Source organism: Neolamprologus multifasciatus, chromosome 9 (assembly GCF_963576455.1).
Source record: "Neolamprologus multifasciatus chromosome 9, fNeoMul1.2, whole genome shotgun sequence".
NCBI classification, from domain to species: Eukaryota; Metazoa; Chordata; class Actinopteri; order Cichliformes; family Cichlidae; genus Neolamprologus; species Neolamprologus multifasciatus.
In genome coordinates, this window is record NC_140447.1 from 16,818,215 (window position 1) to 16,833,883 (window position 15,669).

Below are 15,669 nucleotides of genomic sequence, written 5' to 3' on the forward strand. Positions count from 1 at the left end.
GGCTAGGTTAGAGGCGAAAACTAAAAATCACAGGCAAAAGAAGAACCACAGTCCACATTTTAGGTGTAGCTCGAGATATATTTTTAAAACATTACCCACGGGCCTCTCTGTGGGGCTCAAAAGTGTTAGAGGGCCACAGAAGGCTGACAAACTTCACTCTTTTCCCCCCAAACAACAAGTGAACCATTTGCAATGGCATCTTAGTTGGAAAACTCACTACAGGGGCCCCATGTAGGGATATGTGCAAAGGACACCAGCTGCTTCAGAATGTGATGATGATATAGAGGCCTAATAAGCATTATTGTCAGCTGATTTTTTTAATGTTTTATGTGACGTGGCAAATATCATGTCCTTTGATCCATTTTCAGGTAGTTATAGCAGAAAAGGACATAAAGCAGGAAGGAACCCTTGAAAAGGTTACAAAAACTCAGTTCTGTCGAAACCTTTTTTTAAATTTAGCTTTAAAAGCTGTTGCATATTGGCAAAATGAGTTTACTCTATTTTTGATCTTCTTCCATTTACTAGCCTGAGGTAACACAAACGCAATTTCCTACACATAACCAATGCTGTCATTGACGAGCTATGCTCCACACAAAGAATTTTTCTGCGTTATATAAGGCATAGTGGGAGAAAGTAGGTAAATATGTCAAGGGCTGTCCATTTATCCCTCTGTCTTTCTGTTCTTTCCATTCCCAGACAAAACACCCACACACACCTCAGGCACCTACAACCCTCATTTTACTCTTTGTGTGTGTGTGCGCGTCAGTGTCCTTTGCCCTATGTAAGCTCTGGAAGGCATTGCTACAACAAACAGGGTGGCTTAGAGACAGGAAGAGAGCATAAAAAGAAAGCATAAGTAAAAGAAGTAAGAGGGTGATTTTTCTCCCTTCTATTCCCATGGGTCTTGCAGCACGGCTTTTCACTTGAGTTGCCACATTTCATTTCCTGCTGTTCATATGTGTGTGTGTGTGTGTGTGTGTGTGTCTGTGCATTGTGTGCATGTGTAAGCTATGTGAAGGTCTTGCTCCACAGTGGTGATTTATAGCGGCGGGCTTCGGCCCTATCTGTTTTCGATCAGTCTCATGCTTGGCTCTGGCTTTCCTCCAATGCTCCCCTGGCCCACCGGACACCGAGTCTGGGTGGGACCCCTCTGCAACTGCCTGGAACCGGTACCACAAATAAGCTCTCCCTACTCCTCCATTCCCCACTTCTCAGGCTCAGCCTGCTTTTCTCCCGCTCTCCCCTTTCACTAACTTTCTCCCACTTTATGTACACAATTTCACAATCACTGTCCAGCATCACGCGCAAACACATCCAGCCACTCTTGCTTATTCACTCCCACTGTCTCTCGTCCATTGTCTCACTCTTGTTGTTTCTTGCTCTCACGCTCTCGCTTACCATCTGACACCAGCTTTAAGTACTCAATCACATGCAAACATGCAAACACTCTCACATGCACTGGGAAGTCACAGAAACTCACATGGATCACATTGACTGCCTCCCCCCCCCCCCCCCCCCCCCTCCAATTCTCTTTGTCCACTGCTGATGTCATGTTGGCTAACACCTTTCATTTTTTATGATGCTGCATTCAGAATGTGCAGGCCTGCAAGTTTTACTTGTGTAAATTCAAATTAAAGTTGTCATCATGATTGGGAGGAGGGGGGAAAAGTCCTAGCATTTGTGTCATTGTTGGCAAGGGGCCACTTGTTGTAGTATGAGCAATAAGTTCTGGATTTCATTTGTTTCCTTCAGCTTTTCTCCTGCTCTGGAAAGGAATGCAAACTTCATTGTTCATTATGGGAAATACTGTCAGCAGGTTCCCAGAAACCTTACACTAGAGTAAGCTACAATTGTGCAAAACTCTGTCCTTGTTTGTGTATTTCTGTCTGTGATTGTAAATGTTAACTGAAACAGGAAGTGACCTGTCAGTCAAGTGCTCGGTCCAGTGCTGGCTCCCAGCTGTTGGTCCATATGCACACACAAACAAGCCCACAGACATATGCACAGACACACAGACAGCTGGTCTTCCTGTCTCTGGTGACCTTGGCTGGGCTTGGAGGCTCCTCATGGGTTTCACATTCACTCATCCCCACATCCTCTTCCATCTGAACGAGCTGCCAGCTCATCCTCCTTCTTTTATCCTCTCTTTACAATTCCTTGCATTCTTTTAATGCCTTGTACTCCTTCCTTTCACTTTCACCACGGCCACAGAGTAACAAACGTATTGAATCCCAACCCACGGGCATTTCCTGCTTCCGCAACACTTTCAGGTCAGTGATATCAGAGTCCAGAAAGCTTTAAAATGGTGCTGTTGTGTTCAGCTGGCTAGAACTACAGCAAGTATTGTCCAGTTTCACTTGTTAGACCACAAAGGTGCCTCGGCCAGGCCATTTGGGACATTTCCTCATTATTTTCAAAATAATATAACAAGAACCTTTTTTCTGTGACTAAACTTCCTTTGAGGTTCGGGTGGGTCTATGTTTGAAGACATAAAAACTGGAGCAGGATGCCAGTGAAGTGATGGTGCTGTTTTCCATCAAAGATGAAGTCATAGACACTCTGTTGATATTGGTGGATGCTCCGTTCGTGTCTCTGTGTTTGTGTTTGAGAGTGAGAAAGAAAGAGGCTGTGTGTGTGTTTCCCAGCAGAGGCTTTGATAGTGCTTGGACCTGCCAAAACACAAGTAACTGTCAACTATGTTTGGTGATGAAATGCCAGTTTAGGACACACTCACACTTGTAGGCACACAAATGGACACAGTTGGGCACCCACATAGACAAACACTCCTTGGTATTGTCTTATTGTAAGTGGCTAAGGAATCTGTATTCATGAGATTTCAACGCTTAATTATGAGATCCATAATAACCTTTTTCTCTGTTCTCTTTCCTAATGTCATTCTTTATTCTGTTTTGCCTCTTTTAAGTCTTTATACTTTTCTTTGTGTCCATTTATCTATTCATACTAACATCTTTTTTTGATCTTCACCTCCCTCCCTTCCTCCCCTCCTTCTTGACCCCTCCAGCCCAAAAGGGTCTGCTCCACCTAAGCCCAGATGTCTATCAGGAGATGGAGGCCAGTAGAAAGCAGGGTGGCAGTGCTCCGGGCCCCGGGAGCACCAGTAGCAACTCCGTTAACTACATGGCATCAAAAGACATGGGGCCCTGCTCTGCCCCGCTACCCCCAGGACACCCTTCTTATTACAGTGGCTCATCCTCCTCACCCAGCCCAACCGCTACCATGGCCAGGGAGCTGCTGCTGAACGGTCAGTCACCCACAGCCGAAGCCTCACTGCCCATGAAGGGGAAGAACCTGGCCTGTGGTGTCTCGGTGCAGCCAGCACAGCAGCTGGACTACCTGGCTCGCATCCAGGGCTTCCAGGTAAGATGCAAAAGAGGTGAACCTCTAAAATTTCTGTACATCTAAAAAATAATTTTTGTTACATGGTAAGTGGCCTGTGTTATGCCCTACTTTTGCAGTCTTACCAAACCAGGTGAATTCATTAAATGTGTCACTCTGTCACTGGAAGTACCTCAGCATAGTTAGTACAAAGTTCAGATTGGGGAAACTTACTTGGATGAGAAAACAAAAGCAAATCATTAAACTACCCATGGTTTCCATTGTACACAGTTCATAGACATTCTGGTTCAAATTTTAACCAGCTTCAATTACCACGGGGTTTCCCACAAGAAATTGTTTGTCAGTTTCTACTGCAGAGCAAACACCAGATGAGCTGATTTGGACAGATCCTGATGGCTCTCATTTGTTACCTCTTTGTTACATTTTATTCATGTTAGTTCCTTGGTAAATATTTAACCTGTCACCCTTTAACTTCTTCACATTTACATAGCCTTAATAAGTGAGTGGCATGATATAACAACATTCTGTTTACAGCCTTATTGGTTGTCTGACAGATTCTGTTTCATTTCCATTGGACACACTCTCAGATCTCAACATGCAGTTTGTTATTGGCGCAAAATAAAATAGGATGTTGACTTCTTTGCTCCTAGGAATAATTGGTGCTTGCCCATTGATTACATTAAAATCTTTAGCATTTTTGAGGCAACCAACCGATTGCCCAGAGAATATAACACTCTCAACCTCTGGGCAACTACTTTTGATAGCAAGGTGATTGCACAGGTCACCTAGTAGGAGGAAGCCTGTCTCCAAATAAAACACCTGAGTCAGCAACCCAGCACCACACCAACATGTGTAATAGACACGCTGGTCCACCGTGTCCATTTCATGCCTCTCCAAAACATGAAATGGAAACACATGCAGATGTTGCATTTCCAGCAGGGGAAGATAATATCTTTAAAGCCAACAAGTTGCTAGTGAGCAGAAATCATATAAAGTGTGTTCCAGGGTCCTTAATCATCAGAAATGATTAAGCTAGGCGGCTAATATGTATATACATGTAAATATGTTATTAATATCTGTTTAAACACTTTCCCGTGATTTTTTTTTTGTATATTGGCTTGAAATAAAATATCTCTATCTGCTGTTATTGCAACTTCTGCATACATGTCCATTTCACATTTTTGAGAGGCAACACGTGGAATGGACACTGTGGACCAGCATGTCTATTACACACTTTGCTGGATATCTGGTTGGAGTCGGTTTCTACCAGTGAGCATAACCAGTTTCTGTCTTTCTTTGCAATAGGGGACTTGACTCAACTGGTTACCAGCTGGTTTTATTCTGGTTATATTCCTATCAAAAACGAAGGTTGTCACCCATGTCACTTTGTTGCTAAATCGTCATCCTGTAGCTACTGCACCGCTATATATAGAGGAATTTCTGCTCCAGATCTATGAGGTTCTGGCTGGACTCCAAATGCAAGTTGTTAATATGAAATTCTGTTTAATGTGAATTTCTGCATATGTAGATGCCAACAGATTTGAGGTTTTCACTGATTTTTCACAGTTAATCGCCATATCATTACAAACAGATTGATGCATCAAGACAGCAGCAATTAGACAGAGTCGGTCTGCTGCTATCAGTCTGCAGTTAAATGGGATCGGGATGGCAATTACATGCAATATGTTTGTGATAAACTGTGATAAATCAGTTAAAAATCTCAAATCTTTTGGCATCTACATATACAGAAATTCACAAGTTCGCTTTGACGATGCCAACTGAACGCAGGCGAATTTGATCACCATCTTTGAAGCAAATGTTTCAAAGTTGAAAAAAAAAGTTCAAAAATCTGAATTCCTGTTTTGCTCAGTGAACTTTCTTGCTGCTTTAACCTTTATTATTCTTGTGGAATAAAGTCTTGTCATTTAAACTGGATTCAATTATGTCAAAAATTTAATAATTCCAACTAAAAAAAGTTAAAGACACCCCCCCTTCTCCTCCAGCACTACACCCATACAGTAATCACACATGACATGACAGATGTTAGCATGACCATGCATAAATATGATCAACAACTGTGTCCAAATTCTTCTCCCTCTAGAACAGTGCTGCAAATAAAAATGTGTTCTTCATCAGCCGTGTGTTTATAAAGAAGATATTTGGACAGTTAAAAAGAAAAATTAAAATACACATTTAAAGTATGTGCTGGAGGTTGCGAAGTCTACAGTATCATAGAGTCATCACAGCGGTTGTCTTACAGCACAGTGGGACTTGTGTGTGGAGCGTACAACCTAGAACTGCTTGATAACACCCTATCCATTTTCTGTTTCTCACATTATTGGCACGACGAGGATTTAAAGCTGGAACTAAACCTCACAGGTGTTTCTGTCAGTACTAGACTGGACGCACACATACACTTGCTCTTAGGTCTCTGTGCGTCCAAGAGGGAGACAACCCGCTGTCTGTTTTAATCTGTCCCGGCCGATCTGCTGCACATACCTCGCCAATGATACCAGCGCCTGCTCATTTAAGCTGCAGATGCTTTTTATCAGTTTGAGCGAAAACATTTTATCTTAACCTGCTGAGGGTTCCTTTGAAAGGCCTTTGTTATTGCTCTGAGCCTTCCTGTGTGTGTGTAACCTGAGAGAGCTCTGCTGCCTGGCCAAGCCCAGACACACTTGTACATATGCGCAAATACACACACACACACACACACACACACACACAAACAGCAGGTTCTGTTTAGTGGAAATGGAAGAGCTGGGCAAAGCCTGTGTAAAGTTTAAGTTGGTGTTGTTGCCAAACATTACAAACTGTAACCCATTTCACATTGCTGCAAATATATTTGTCTATTCATCCTCCCATGCGTTTCTGTGAATAAATACACAAACCATAATCGGTGTACTCACATATTCCCGTGTGCTTGTGTGTGTGTGCATGTGTGTGTGCGCATTTCTTAAGTGAGGAATTCAGGCTGTAATTGAGACACGCAGACAATATGTGTTCTATTGAGGGGATGTTTCATATCATGTGGGTTTGTAATGAGAACCTCTGGTTGCTTACAGAGCCATGCTAGGCAGGCTTTTTAAGGCTTATGTATTCTTATGTGTTTTTGCGGCCAAATCACCACAGATTTCAAATGTTTTTGCCAAAAGCTGCACTTGTCTGCTTTTCCAGTGGTCACGTAATGTGCTGCTTTGTGTTGAGCCGTCTTCCTGTCAGCCATACTCAACAGCAAACGAGTAGTCAAATCCACACTAAGATCTTTTTAGCAATTTAATATTAATCTGCTTGTCTGATGTATAATTATTAGAAAAATGTAATTATGTCATCCAAGTGAGCGGATTACAGAGACCTCCTAGTGGTGGATTAAAGGAACAAATCAAAAACGAAGGACATTCTCATAGTGTCTGTTTCATCCATCCAGCGCTGCAAACAAAAGCCGGGGCCTACCTGCTAAGCCCCACTTTGATTTGATTGGAAAATGGCCTCTAGTGGAAGCTCCGATTGGATAAGCAACAGTGTGTTGTACTCATGCCAGCTTGGAGCAAGGATGCTGTCACTTATTCCAGTGTTTTTTTGTACGTATGTGTGTCTCTGTGTATTTGCTATTAATTTGGCTAGTGTGTTGTTGGCACGCTGGGTATGTGTGCTGGAAGTGGGGCAGAAACAAAACAAAGCAGGAGGTAATAGACAACACATGGAACAGGATGAAGAAATGAATGAAAGCTACGTAACAGATTCTCAGTTTCTGTGTCCATGTACCTTTTTTCTGGCCTACTACTTCTATCATGTTTCTGTATGTTATGTCCATTTCTACGTGTTTGACTCTGGTAGTCACCAGTCAGTTATTGCTGACCGCCTCATATTATTAAATGTTACCTCAGTAAGAAATGAGCAGGGGAAAAAGTTTATATAAGAGATCGGTGATTGATGGAATGCTAATGATATTTTTTCCCATCAGCTCCACATGGTGCTATGGTACACATCTGGACCACAACAGATCTGCTGCTGTGGACCTGATTTATTCCTCCTCATGCCTTCATACCTGAATTTTATTTTTTAAAACTAAGCAGGCATTTATCAGAGCGGCACTTTCTGCTTGGCAGGATTTCACATATTTAAAAGTCGATAAATTAAAAAGAAGGGAGTATAAATGTTATCAAAAGTAGTCACATATGTGTGCACCAATATTGAGTGTTTCAGCAGAAAATTCATTTTTCAATAATAACTTTGGCTTTTCTTTATAAAATGTTTTCAGTCTACTTGATTTGAATTTGATTTATTTTCAAGATACTCACCTAATGCATTCCTGGTACTGGGATGTTTGTGAACAGGTTATGGAGTCACTAAGCATTCAGTCTACAGCAGTATTGCACATTTTAGATACTCCACAAGCTACTGGTCAAACTGACAGCTCATGTCACACTTGGCAGAATGTGTTGGGGCACAATATCGCGCTTTCAGGTTGGCCTCATTTGTATTTATGTGCAAGCGCTTCAGGTCATGTTTCATGATTGTGTAGCAGGAGTAAAATGCAAGCCATTACTCTGCCTCTCCAGACAGTTGGGTCTTTAAAATATGAGAATATCTGTTCGGTCAGGTGCAAACAAGACAAGGCTGTACTGGGAGAAACTGGGTTTTACTACTTAAAAAAATCTAATTTTTCAGTTTGAAGTGTAAGAATGGGCTTCTCTGTAAATAAGGTCCACTATAATGGCAATGGTAATAGTGTTTCGCTCTTCATACTCTTAAAACCCTAAGCTATATCGGCAGATAGAGTGAAAGGGGTAACTTTTTTTCAGCAAAAGTTAGAATTTACACCCTTCCTGAGTTTGTATCTTGGATTTGCAGTGGGACACATGACAGAATCACTTTCTTAAGTGTAACCTAGTTTTCAACAAACCTGCACAATTCGTACATTAAAGCATAACATATTAGATTACTTGATGTTTCCCAAACCATTCACAGAATCACAGTAAAAGGTGCACAATGAAATGTACAAATATGTAACCACTTATTGGATTTAAAAAACTGATAAGGTCTACTTACTTGGGTATGCATTACAGTGGACAGAGATCAGCACACTGCACTGTCATTCCAGTCTGTGTCTAGAGGAGTTGATTTGTATCTACTGTGTCTATCAGTTCTGTCCAAAGCAATAACACAGCAGAGATATTAATCAGCTGAGTTATTTTAACTAGTCACGACAGGCTTAACTTGGAAGATGGATTTGGAGAAAATGGAGGGATGTAGTTGTTGCCGTGCTGGAGGCAGAACTTTTGTGGGGGGAAATCCCATGTTAATGAAAACACTATCCTTGGCGAGTGACTGGTGTTGATATCCATTCAGTGCAGTTCCCAGGATTTCTCACACTTATACGGTATTTGTTCTTCTCTCTACGCTTCCCTCTTTGGCTTTGCAGAAAAACCACTTCAAATGGTGCCGTCTCCACCTCATACCCACCCTGGCACTTTCTACACCACTCCCTTTCCACCTTTCCCTCTTCTCCAATCTCTATTGCTCACTCTCATCTCTCTGTATCAACATCAAACGCCTGATCTGGTACAAACGTTCAAAGACTAACAGTTTGTTTCCAACTTCCTTGTCATCATCTCATCCCTCTATTCTCTGTTTACTCTGGGATTTGCATTAGAAAATACATTTTGGGATGGCTAATCCCTCCACGTTTGATTTCCACGGCAGGGTGATGGCTTCCAGCTGCGCTCTGCGGCATATTTGTGTGAAGAGCGATCTTCGAAAACAAGTTTTGTCGGTGGTATAAATCAGACCACTAATGCTGTGCTGGCTCGGCGCGCAGTCTCTGCTTACATGGTGGCCCTCCGTATGCGTGTTAGTGGATATGCCTGCGTCTGTGTGCTTGGCAAAACTGAGTGATGATGTTTTTACACCACAATCAAGCCCATTTGCAAACCTTTAAATCATATACCCTCAAGTGCGAGCGCAGCATATTGCAAATTTGAATATGCAGCATAATCGTTTTTTACTCGCCTTTGTTCTCTTGTATTTTGATAGTATTGATCATATTTCATGTAATTCTCAAAACTACACTGTGATTGCAGTTTTGTGTCAGTGCAGGCTTAGAATGAGGAGACCAAGTTAACCGACCGCTTTGATTCCCAAACAGTTATTTATTTTTATTTTCTTCACATAAGCCGCCGTTCTCAGAAAGTCTCCAGCCTGGATGCTTCTATTCATTGCGACTCCTTCTCAACTGAGTGAGCTGTTTCACAAGCTGCAGACAAAGTCACAAGTGATCTGTTGACAATTTAATGATATAAAATCACAGAATGAAAGTGCCCCCTTTGTGTTCTTTTCTGTCCCCAAATCTCTCTGGATATTTGGTTCGTACTATGATAACTGTGACCACAGAACAGCGTAACGTTACAATAGCAATTTCATGAATGTTTTCTTTTACCACTTAAAAAAATTCTGCACGACTTGTGGGCATTTTATTTTAGCACTGAGAAAACAAACACTATCCATTTTTACCTCACCGACCCTGACAATCCAATCCCCGGTTGCAAAGACTTGTCTTAGGATTGGTGGGACGTCAGCAGAGATGCAGCTGCTGGCCCGATCTGTTGCGGTGAAGAGACGGTGGTCGTGAGAGCAGAGCTGCTGATTTAAGTTAATAGATGCTTCCATCCTCATCGGCGTCCGCGAGCTGTGGGCAGCGACTTAAAGAATGAGATTACAATAAAGTGATCATTTTTGAAGTTGTAAAAAAAATTGGCTTTTACAAAAGTTACCGAAATACCCATAATAGCTATCTTAATGCTCCTAAATATGAAACTACAGTAAGTGACAGAGTAGTCGTGGACTGTTGACTATAGTTTCATTCTTACGTTTGAGTGGTATCGGTCTCTTGAAGGGAGGTAAGGGTATTTCCCAAAGTGTCTGCTATCTCTTTACTAAATGAAGGTGTGTCTGTGTGTGTGTCTGTGTGTATCTAGTTGTTTTGGTGTATTGGTGGGGACCTGATAAGCTGAAGTGTTGAGTTTGGAGTTCTATTTAATAGACCCTTGTAAATGTATTGCTGTACAGTTATTCTGTCTTTTCAAAAGCATTAATGGTGCGTGTGTGTACATTTGTGCTCCTCAGTTTGACTTTGGTGTTTGTGTTTTTATTATAGAGACACACACACTGAGCTCAACATAGATGCTGGCCTCTGCAGATCGCACTAGATAATGTCATGTTTCTGGATTTCAGTTCAAGACCAGCGTTGTTGAATTACTGCAGCTAAATTTTGGCACCCTGAATCAGCTGTGTGTTTTGCTGACACACCCCATTCCTCCTGCCATGATAGACTTCACTCACTCCTGCTGCAGAGTTTAAAGGGCCCTGCACTGGTTTCTATAAATCGCAATTCCGAAAGAGTAATCAAGAGGATCGTTCTAGGGAGAAATAGCTTTTATGGACTATAGGAGAAATTAAAATGTTCGTATCTGTTTAAACACACAGTAATGTTTTTCTAGCTGTTGAAAAAAAGTGGATAATTGCTCTGATCTTCGAATCAGTAACTGCTCTGCTGCTACTTTGGACCTTTGGCTCCTTACATTTGTCATTTTAACCTCAGTTCTTGTCTCTTTGCATTATTGCTTGCTTAAAGGTACAGTGTGTAAAATCCCACCACTAGATGTCAGTCTATTAGAGATTGCAGTCAACTTAATTCTGTGTTTTTTACCCCTCACAATTCAAGTACATAATCCTAGCTATGGTGGCCACAGTAGGACAAACAGATTGTAGGCTGTCAATCCACTGTTTACTGCAGCTGTCAATATAGCTAGAGTTTCGATATGCTGTGTTGATCTTTAGGATGTTCGAGCCTAACATTAGCTAGCATATTGTTAGCTTTTAAACAGCTGATCTGAGATGCGAGGCTCACATGTCTAATCTGCTGACAATAAATAACTGTGACAATTTTAGGAATAAATGAGCAATTTTATGCATGTTTTGTATGTTAGAGCCCTGACTTCATATAAAGTTTTAAAGAACTATTTGTGATCTTTAAATTACAAGTAACTTATTAGCCGCAGTATGTATGTAGCCTGTCTCTAGTTACATGCAAAAAAATGAGCCACGGTGTTCGAGATGGTGCTTGCTCCTATATATTCCTAATGGGTTATTACCTAAAAAGTTTGTTTATTTTGTTAGAAGATGTAATTGCACACCAATCTATGTATATGTCTGATTACATCATTCTTTTTTTCTCTTCAATAACCTCAAAAAATAACTTTTTGTACCAATCAAAATACGATCTTATCTGTTTTGCTAAAACAGCAGCCTTCGGACTGTGTCAGCAGTTGAAACAGATACCTTTTACAAATTTTGAAAAGGCTTGCATGCCTGACATGTGTGATTGCAGTAAAATATTCTATTGTTAATTTTTCTCATGTCACTCATTGCACTTATTTTAGCAAACTCCTCTGGGAGGTTTCTGATAATGGACTGGTTTCAATAGAAGGTCGAACTTGCTTTGTTCTTTTTCTTAGGACATCTCTCTGTGATTCAGGCAAAGTGCACTTAAAGTTTTTAAGAGCAGCCACTTTGTTTGCCTTCAACCTCCGGCCCATTATAGAAGTCAAAGGTATATTAACAGAGTCCTTCGAACACTCACAGGCCTTTGAGTCCTCACTGAAGTTGCTCAACATAGACTTCTAATTGGTTCTCACCAACAATGCCAGCCTGGGAGACTTTATTGTGAAGTCCAAGTTATTTCTGCAATTTTTGACTATATGCCACTCACACTCAGTTTAGTGTGCAGTCACATGGAGAACGTGACTACACAGATATTTGTATTCATAGTTACCTTAACAGCGTTGTGTAGCACAATCCTCATTGTGGATTGCTTGAATTTGGATATTTTGCCTGTATTTTTGTCTGTGGACGTGCACATTTGTGCACTAAAGATAAATTCTTAGCATGGCTGCAAGAGCGATGATTGCAGTTGTGTTTCAGTTTGTGCATGTTCATGTTTGCTCAAATGAGGAGGAGCACTGGAGCTATCCAGCTTTAGAAGCCAGATGTCAAAGGTCGTTCCACATTAGTGCCGCCGATCAATCGCAGGCCTTGCATAACTCTCCTGCCTCTTTGTCTCTGAAGGAAGTGGATTAGAGGCTGTTTTCTGTGATGGGACCTGGGATGATTAGTTTGGCCTGTTTAGAATGCATGCGCTCACAGATGCATGCAAACATGCACTCAAAACAGACGGCCTGGATGGTAGAATAGACCTTTGTTTTTAAGATGCTCATTTATTTTAGTTTCCAACAAATCATCATAAATCAGATGATGCCATTATGTTCTTTGATGCTGGGAGATCACGAAAATTTCTGTCCTTCCTCTAGGTCACAGTCTCTGGTAAATACTCATAATCAGGCACTTTGCTATTTTATCAAAAAGCCACCAAGAAAGAAAACCCTCTTGTTGATGTTTGGTGACTTGCCAACTTTGCTATTTTAGCTGCAATTTTGCTGTTAGCTTGACTACGTCATGTGTACTTTTATGATCCAGTATCATACAGCGTGTCAGGGGCATTACAGGCTTAAAGAGGAAGTGTTTCCAGCTCCAGATCTCAGAGGGGGGACTGAAACATATACCCCAAAGAAAACAAAGCATAATCGACCAAGAGCTGTGCTAGAGGATAGCCAAATTCATTAGGATACTTTGGATATGATCCAGTAGTTGTTAAGATATTTAAGTGTAGGAAATCTCAGGGGGAGGTCAGAAAGAAACCCTACTCCTTACATAGTTTTGCAGCTAAATGGTAATGACAAATAATGAACAGAATGCAATGCTACATAGAAGAAAAACTATGACATCAGGAATCACTGATCATAATAGGTTTAACAGTTTCTTTATTCTGGGAAATGGATCACACACAAAACTGCAGTCATGCCATATCCCTCCTGTTACAAAATGTTAGCTCAGATAGGATACAGCCCTGTAGTTGGATAAGCGGTTCACAAAATAGATGGAATCAACACCTTTACCCGGTGCCATAGAGATCCCAGGAGCTACTTTGTTGGTGGGAGTTTGCCCCAGTATTGTGTCTCAAGGCAAATTGGTCCTGGGTAGGGAACCAGATGAAAAGCGATTCAAAACACCACTATGAAGAGAAAACGAACAAGGACTGATTGATCCATGATCGACTGATCTACGTTGCTATTCTCACCCCTGGCCATGACCAAAGTGACCAAAACAGTGAGATTTCTGATGCAAGCGTCATTAGAACCTTCCATCAGAGAGTATCTGGAATCAGCCTTTGAAATAGGATGAGGAGCTCCATAACTCCAGAGGGACTTGGAGTAGACCCACTACTCCTCCACAATGAAAGTAGGCAGTTGAGGTGGTCTGGAGATCTGACTAGGATGCTTCCTGGGTGAGGTGTTTCAGGAATGCCCTCTCCTGAGGCAGATCCAAGACACAGTGGAAAGATTCCATCTTTTGGCTATTTTAGGAATATCTTGGTGTCCCCCCTGAAGATCTGGACAAATTGGCCAGGACAAAGGAGGTATGGGTGTCTGCTTACACTGCCGACTCAGACTCAGATAAGCAGTGGATGAATGGATGAAAACAAGTTTATAGTTAATAATTTTGTCATGACCAAAGGCAACAGAGCTGCCACTTACCTTACTCTGTGTATGAGAGCTCCTGATCTCTGCCCGTTCAAAGTCAGCATACTGACTTTGTAATTTGTACTCACTATTAGCTAAAAATACACACGTGTACTCTCGCAGACAATGGCAGAAGTTGTGAATTATAAGAAATCTGATATGCATATAAGTGTATATCTCCTTCATGTGAACGACTTTAAAAGAACGCCTGTTTCCTCCAGCACCATTAAGGGCCTCACCCTCAGCTGGAGTCCTGACAGCTTATGACAGACGAACCGTGCAGAGTACCCGCTGATCAGACAGCGTGATTACACCATACATCACAGGTTCCTCAACACAGGCCTCCATCCTGCCTAAACGCACCAGCATACGGGGCAGTTAAACACATACAAAGATTTGTATGTGTCTCTGTGTTCAGACGCTGAAGTATAACTGTGTAGTCTAAACTTAGTCACACATGGTTATCGCTCAAGAATATGAGTATTTTTAGCTCATTTGCAAACTTTGTGCCATAGGATTACTGTTGCAAAACCTTACCCCAAAAAGTACCTCTTTTTTTCACCCCTCCTTTCTGTCTTTTCCTGTCTTTAATGTTGAAGTCTAGACAATTTATTGGAGAATAACTTGTCAGGGAATGCTTTTTTCTGTGGCTCACTTTACTGTATTAATGATTCATACACATTTAAAATAGCTTTCCACAGTTTATCACCATGGCCCCATCTCTTCATCAGCAGGTTTGCATGAATTTTCCCACAAGTTTGTGCATGTTTTGGATGTAACATGACGAGCGCACACAAACATATCTTTGTGTGCGCATATTCATATCTCTGTGTGAGTATATGTTATGATGGGTGTGTGGGTATGTGAGTGTGTGTGTGTGTGTCACGATGGGTCTGTGTCTTTAGGCAGACTTCAGTGTGTCTGGCTGGCTGATCGTAACTCACTGGGAAAGGCACACATCTCGTTCTGGAAGCTTTCAGTCACAGATCGTATACAGCCACTTTGGTGTGCATACCCTCTCTCTCACACACACACACCTACACACACATTCAGCTTGTACAACCACTGAATTAAGGTCTAGATAAGATGAAACTTTGATCCAGTCGGATAGTTGGTGCACAGAGGAGCACACACAGGCTTGTGCTTATAACACACATTTTCTGTTAATTGGCATGAAATGATTCTACTCAGACAACTAAAATATGACGAAGCTCACTACACACTTGTTGTTTAGAGATTTTGCAATTACTGATATCAAAATATTTTCTGCACATCCTGCTAGAATACATGCTGTAATGTAAGTGATGCATACGATTGTGTGTGATTAGGCTTATATATGATGAGAGTTTGAAGCTTGTGCCCTTTTGTACTGCAGAAGCTTGAAGCTGTGTTACAGTGATAATCTTCCATGCCTGCTTACTTGTTTTTTTACCCTTTTGCTCACTCAAATGTGAAGTCACTGTCTTGTTCCTTCTGTCCTGTTGTCTTTCTGCATCAGTCAGATATTTTACTCCTTTCGGTTTCTCACAGTTATTGAGAAACCTACTTTTTATTGAGATGCCTGCAGCTGTCTTGGACCGAAGTAGGGCAGGCTAGTATGCAGATGAACCAATGCAAATACAGATACATGCGCAGAGTGAGAGCTAGTGAGAAGTAGGGCAGACATGCAGGCAGT

General features: G+C 41.5%; 1 protein-coding gene across 1 annotated transcript in view; it reads left to right on the forward strand.

Moving 5' to 3' along the window:
* stau2 (staufen double-stranded RNA binding protein 2) overlaps positions 1-15,669 on the forward strand; it is a 117,862-nt gene that overhangs the window by 62,605 nt on the left and 39,588 nt on the right. Inside the window, exon 12 of the mRNA XM_085172090.1 lies at positions 3,023-3,378. Within this exon, the coding sequence (XP_085028216.1) occupies positions 3,023-3,378 (356 nt within the window). The remainder of the gene's footprint in view (positions 1-3,022; positions 3,379-15,669) is intronic.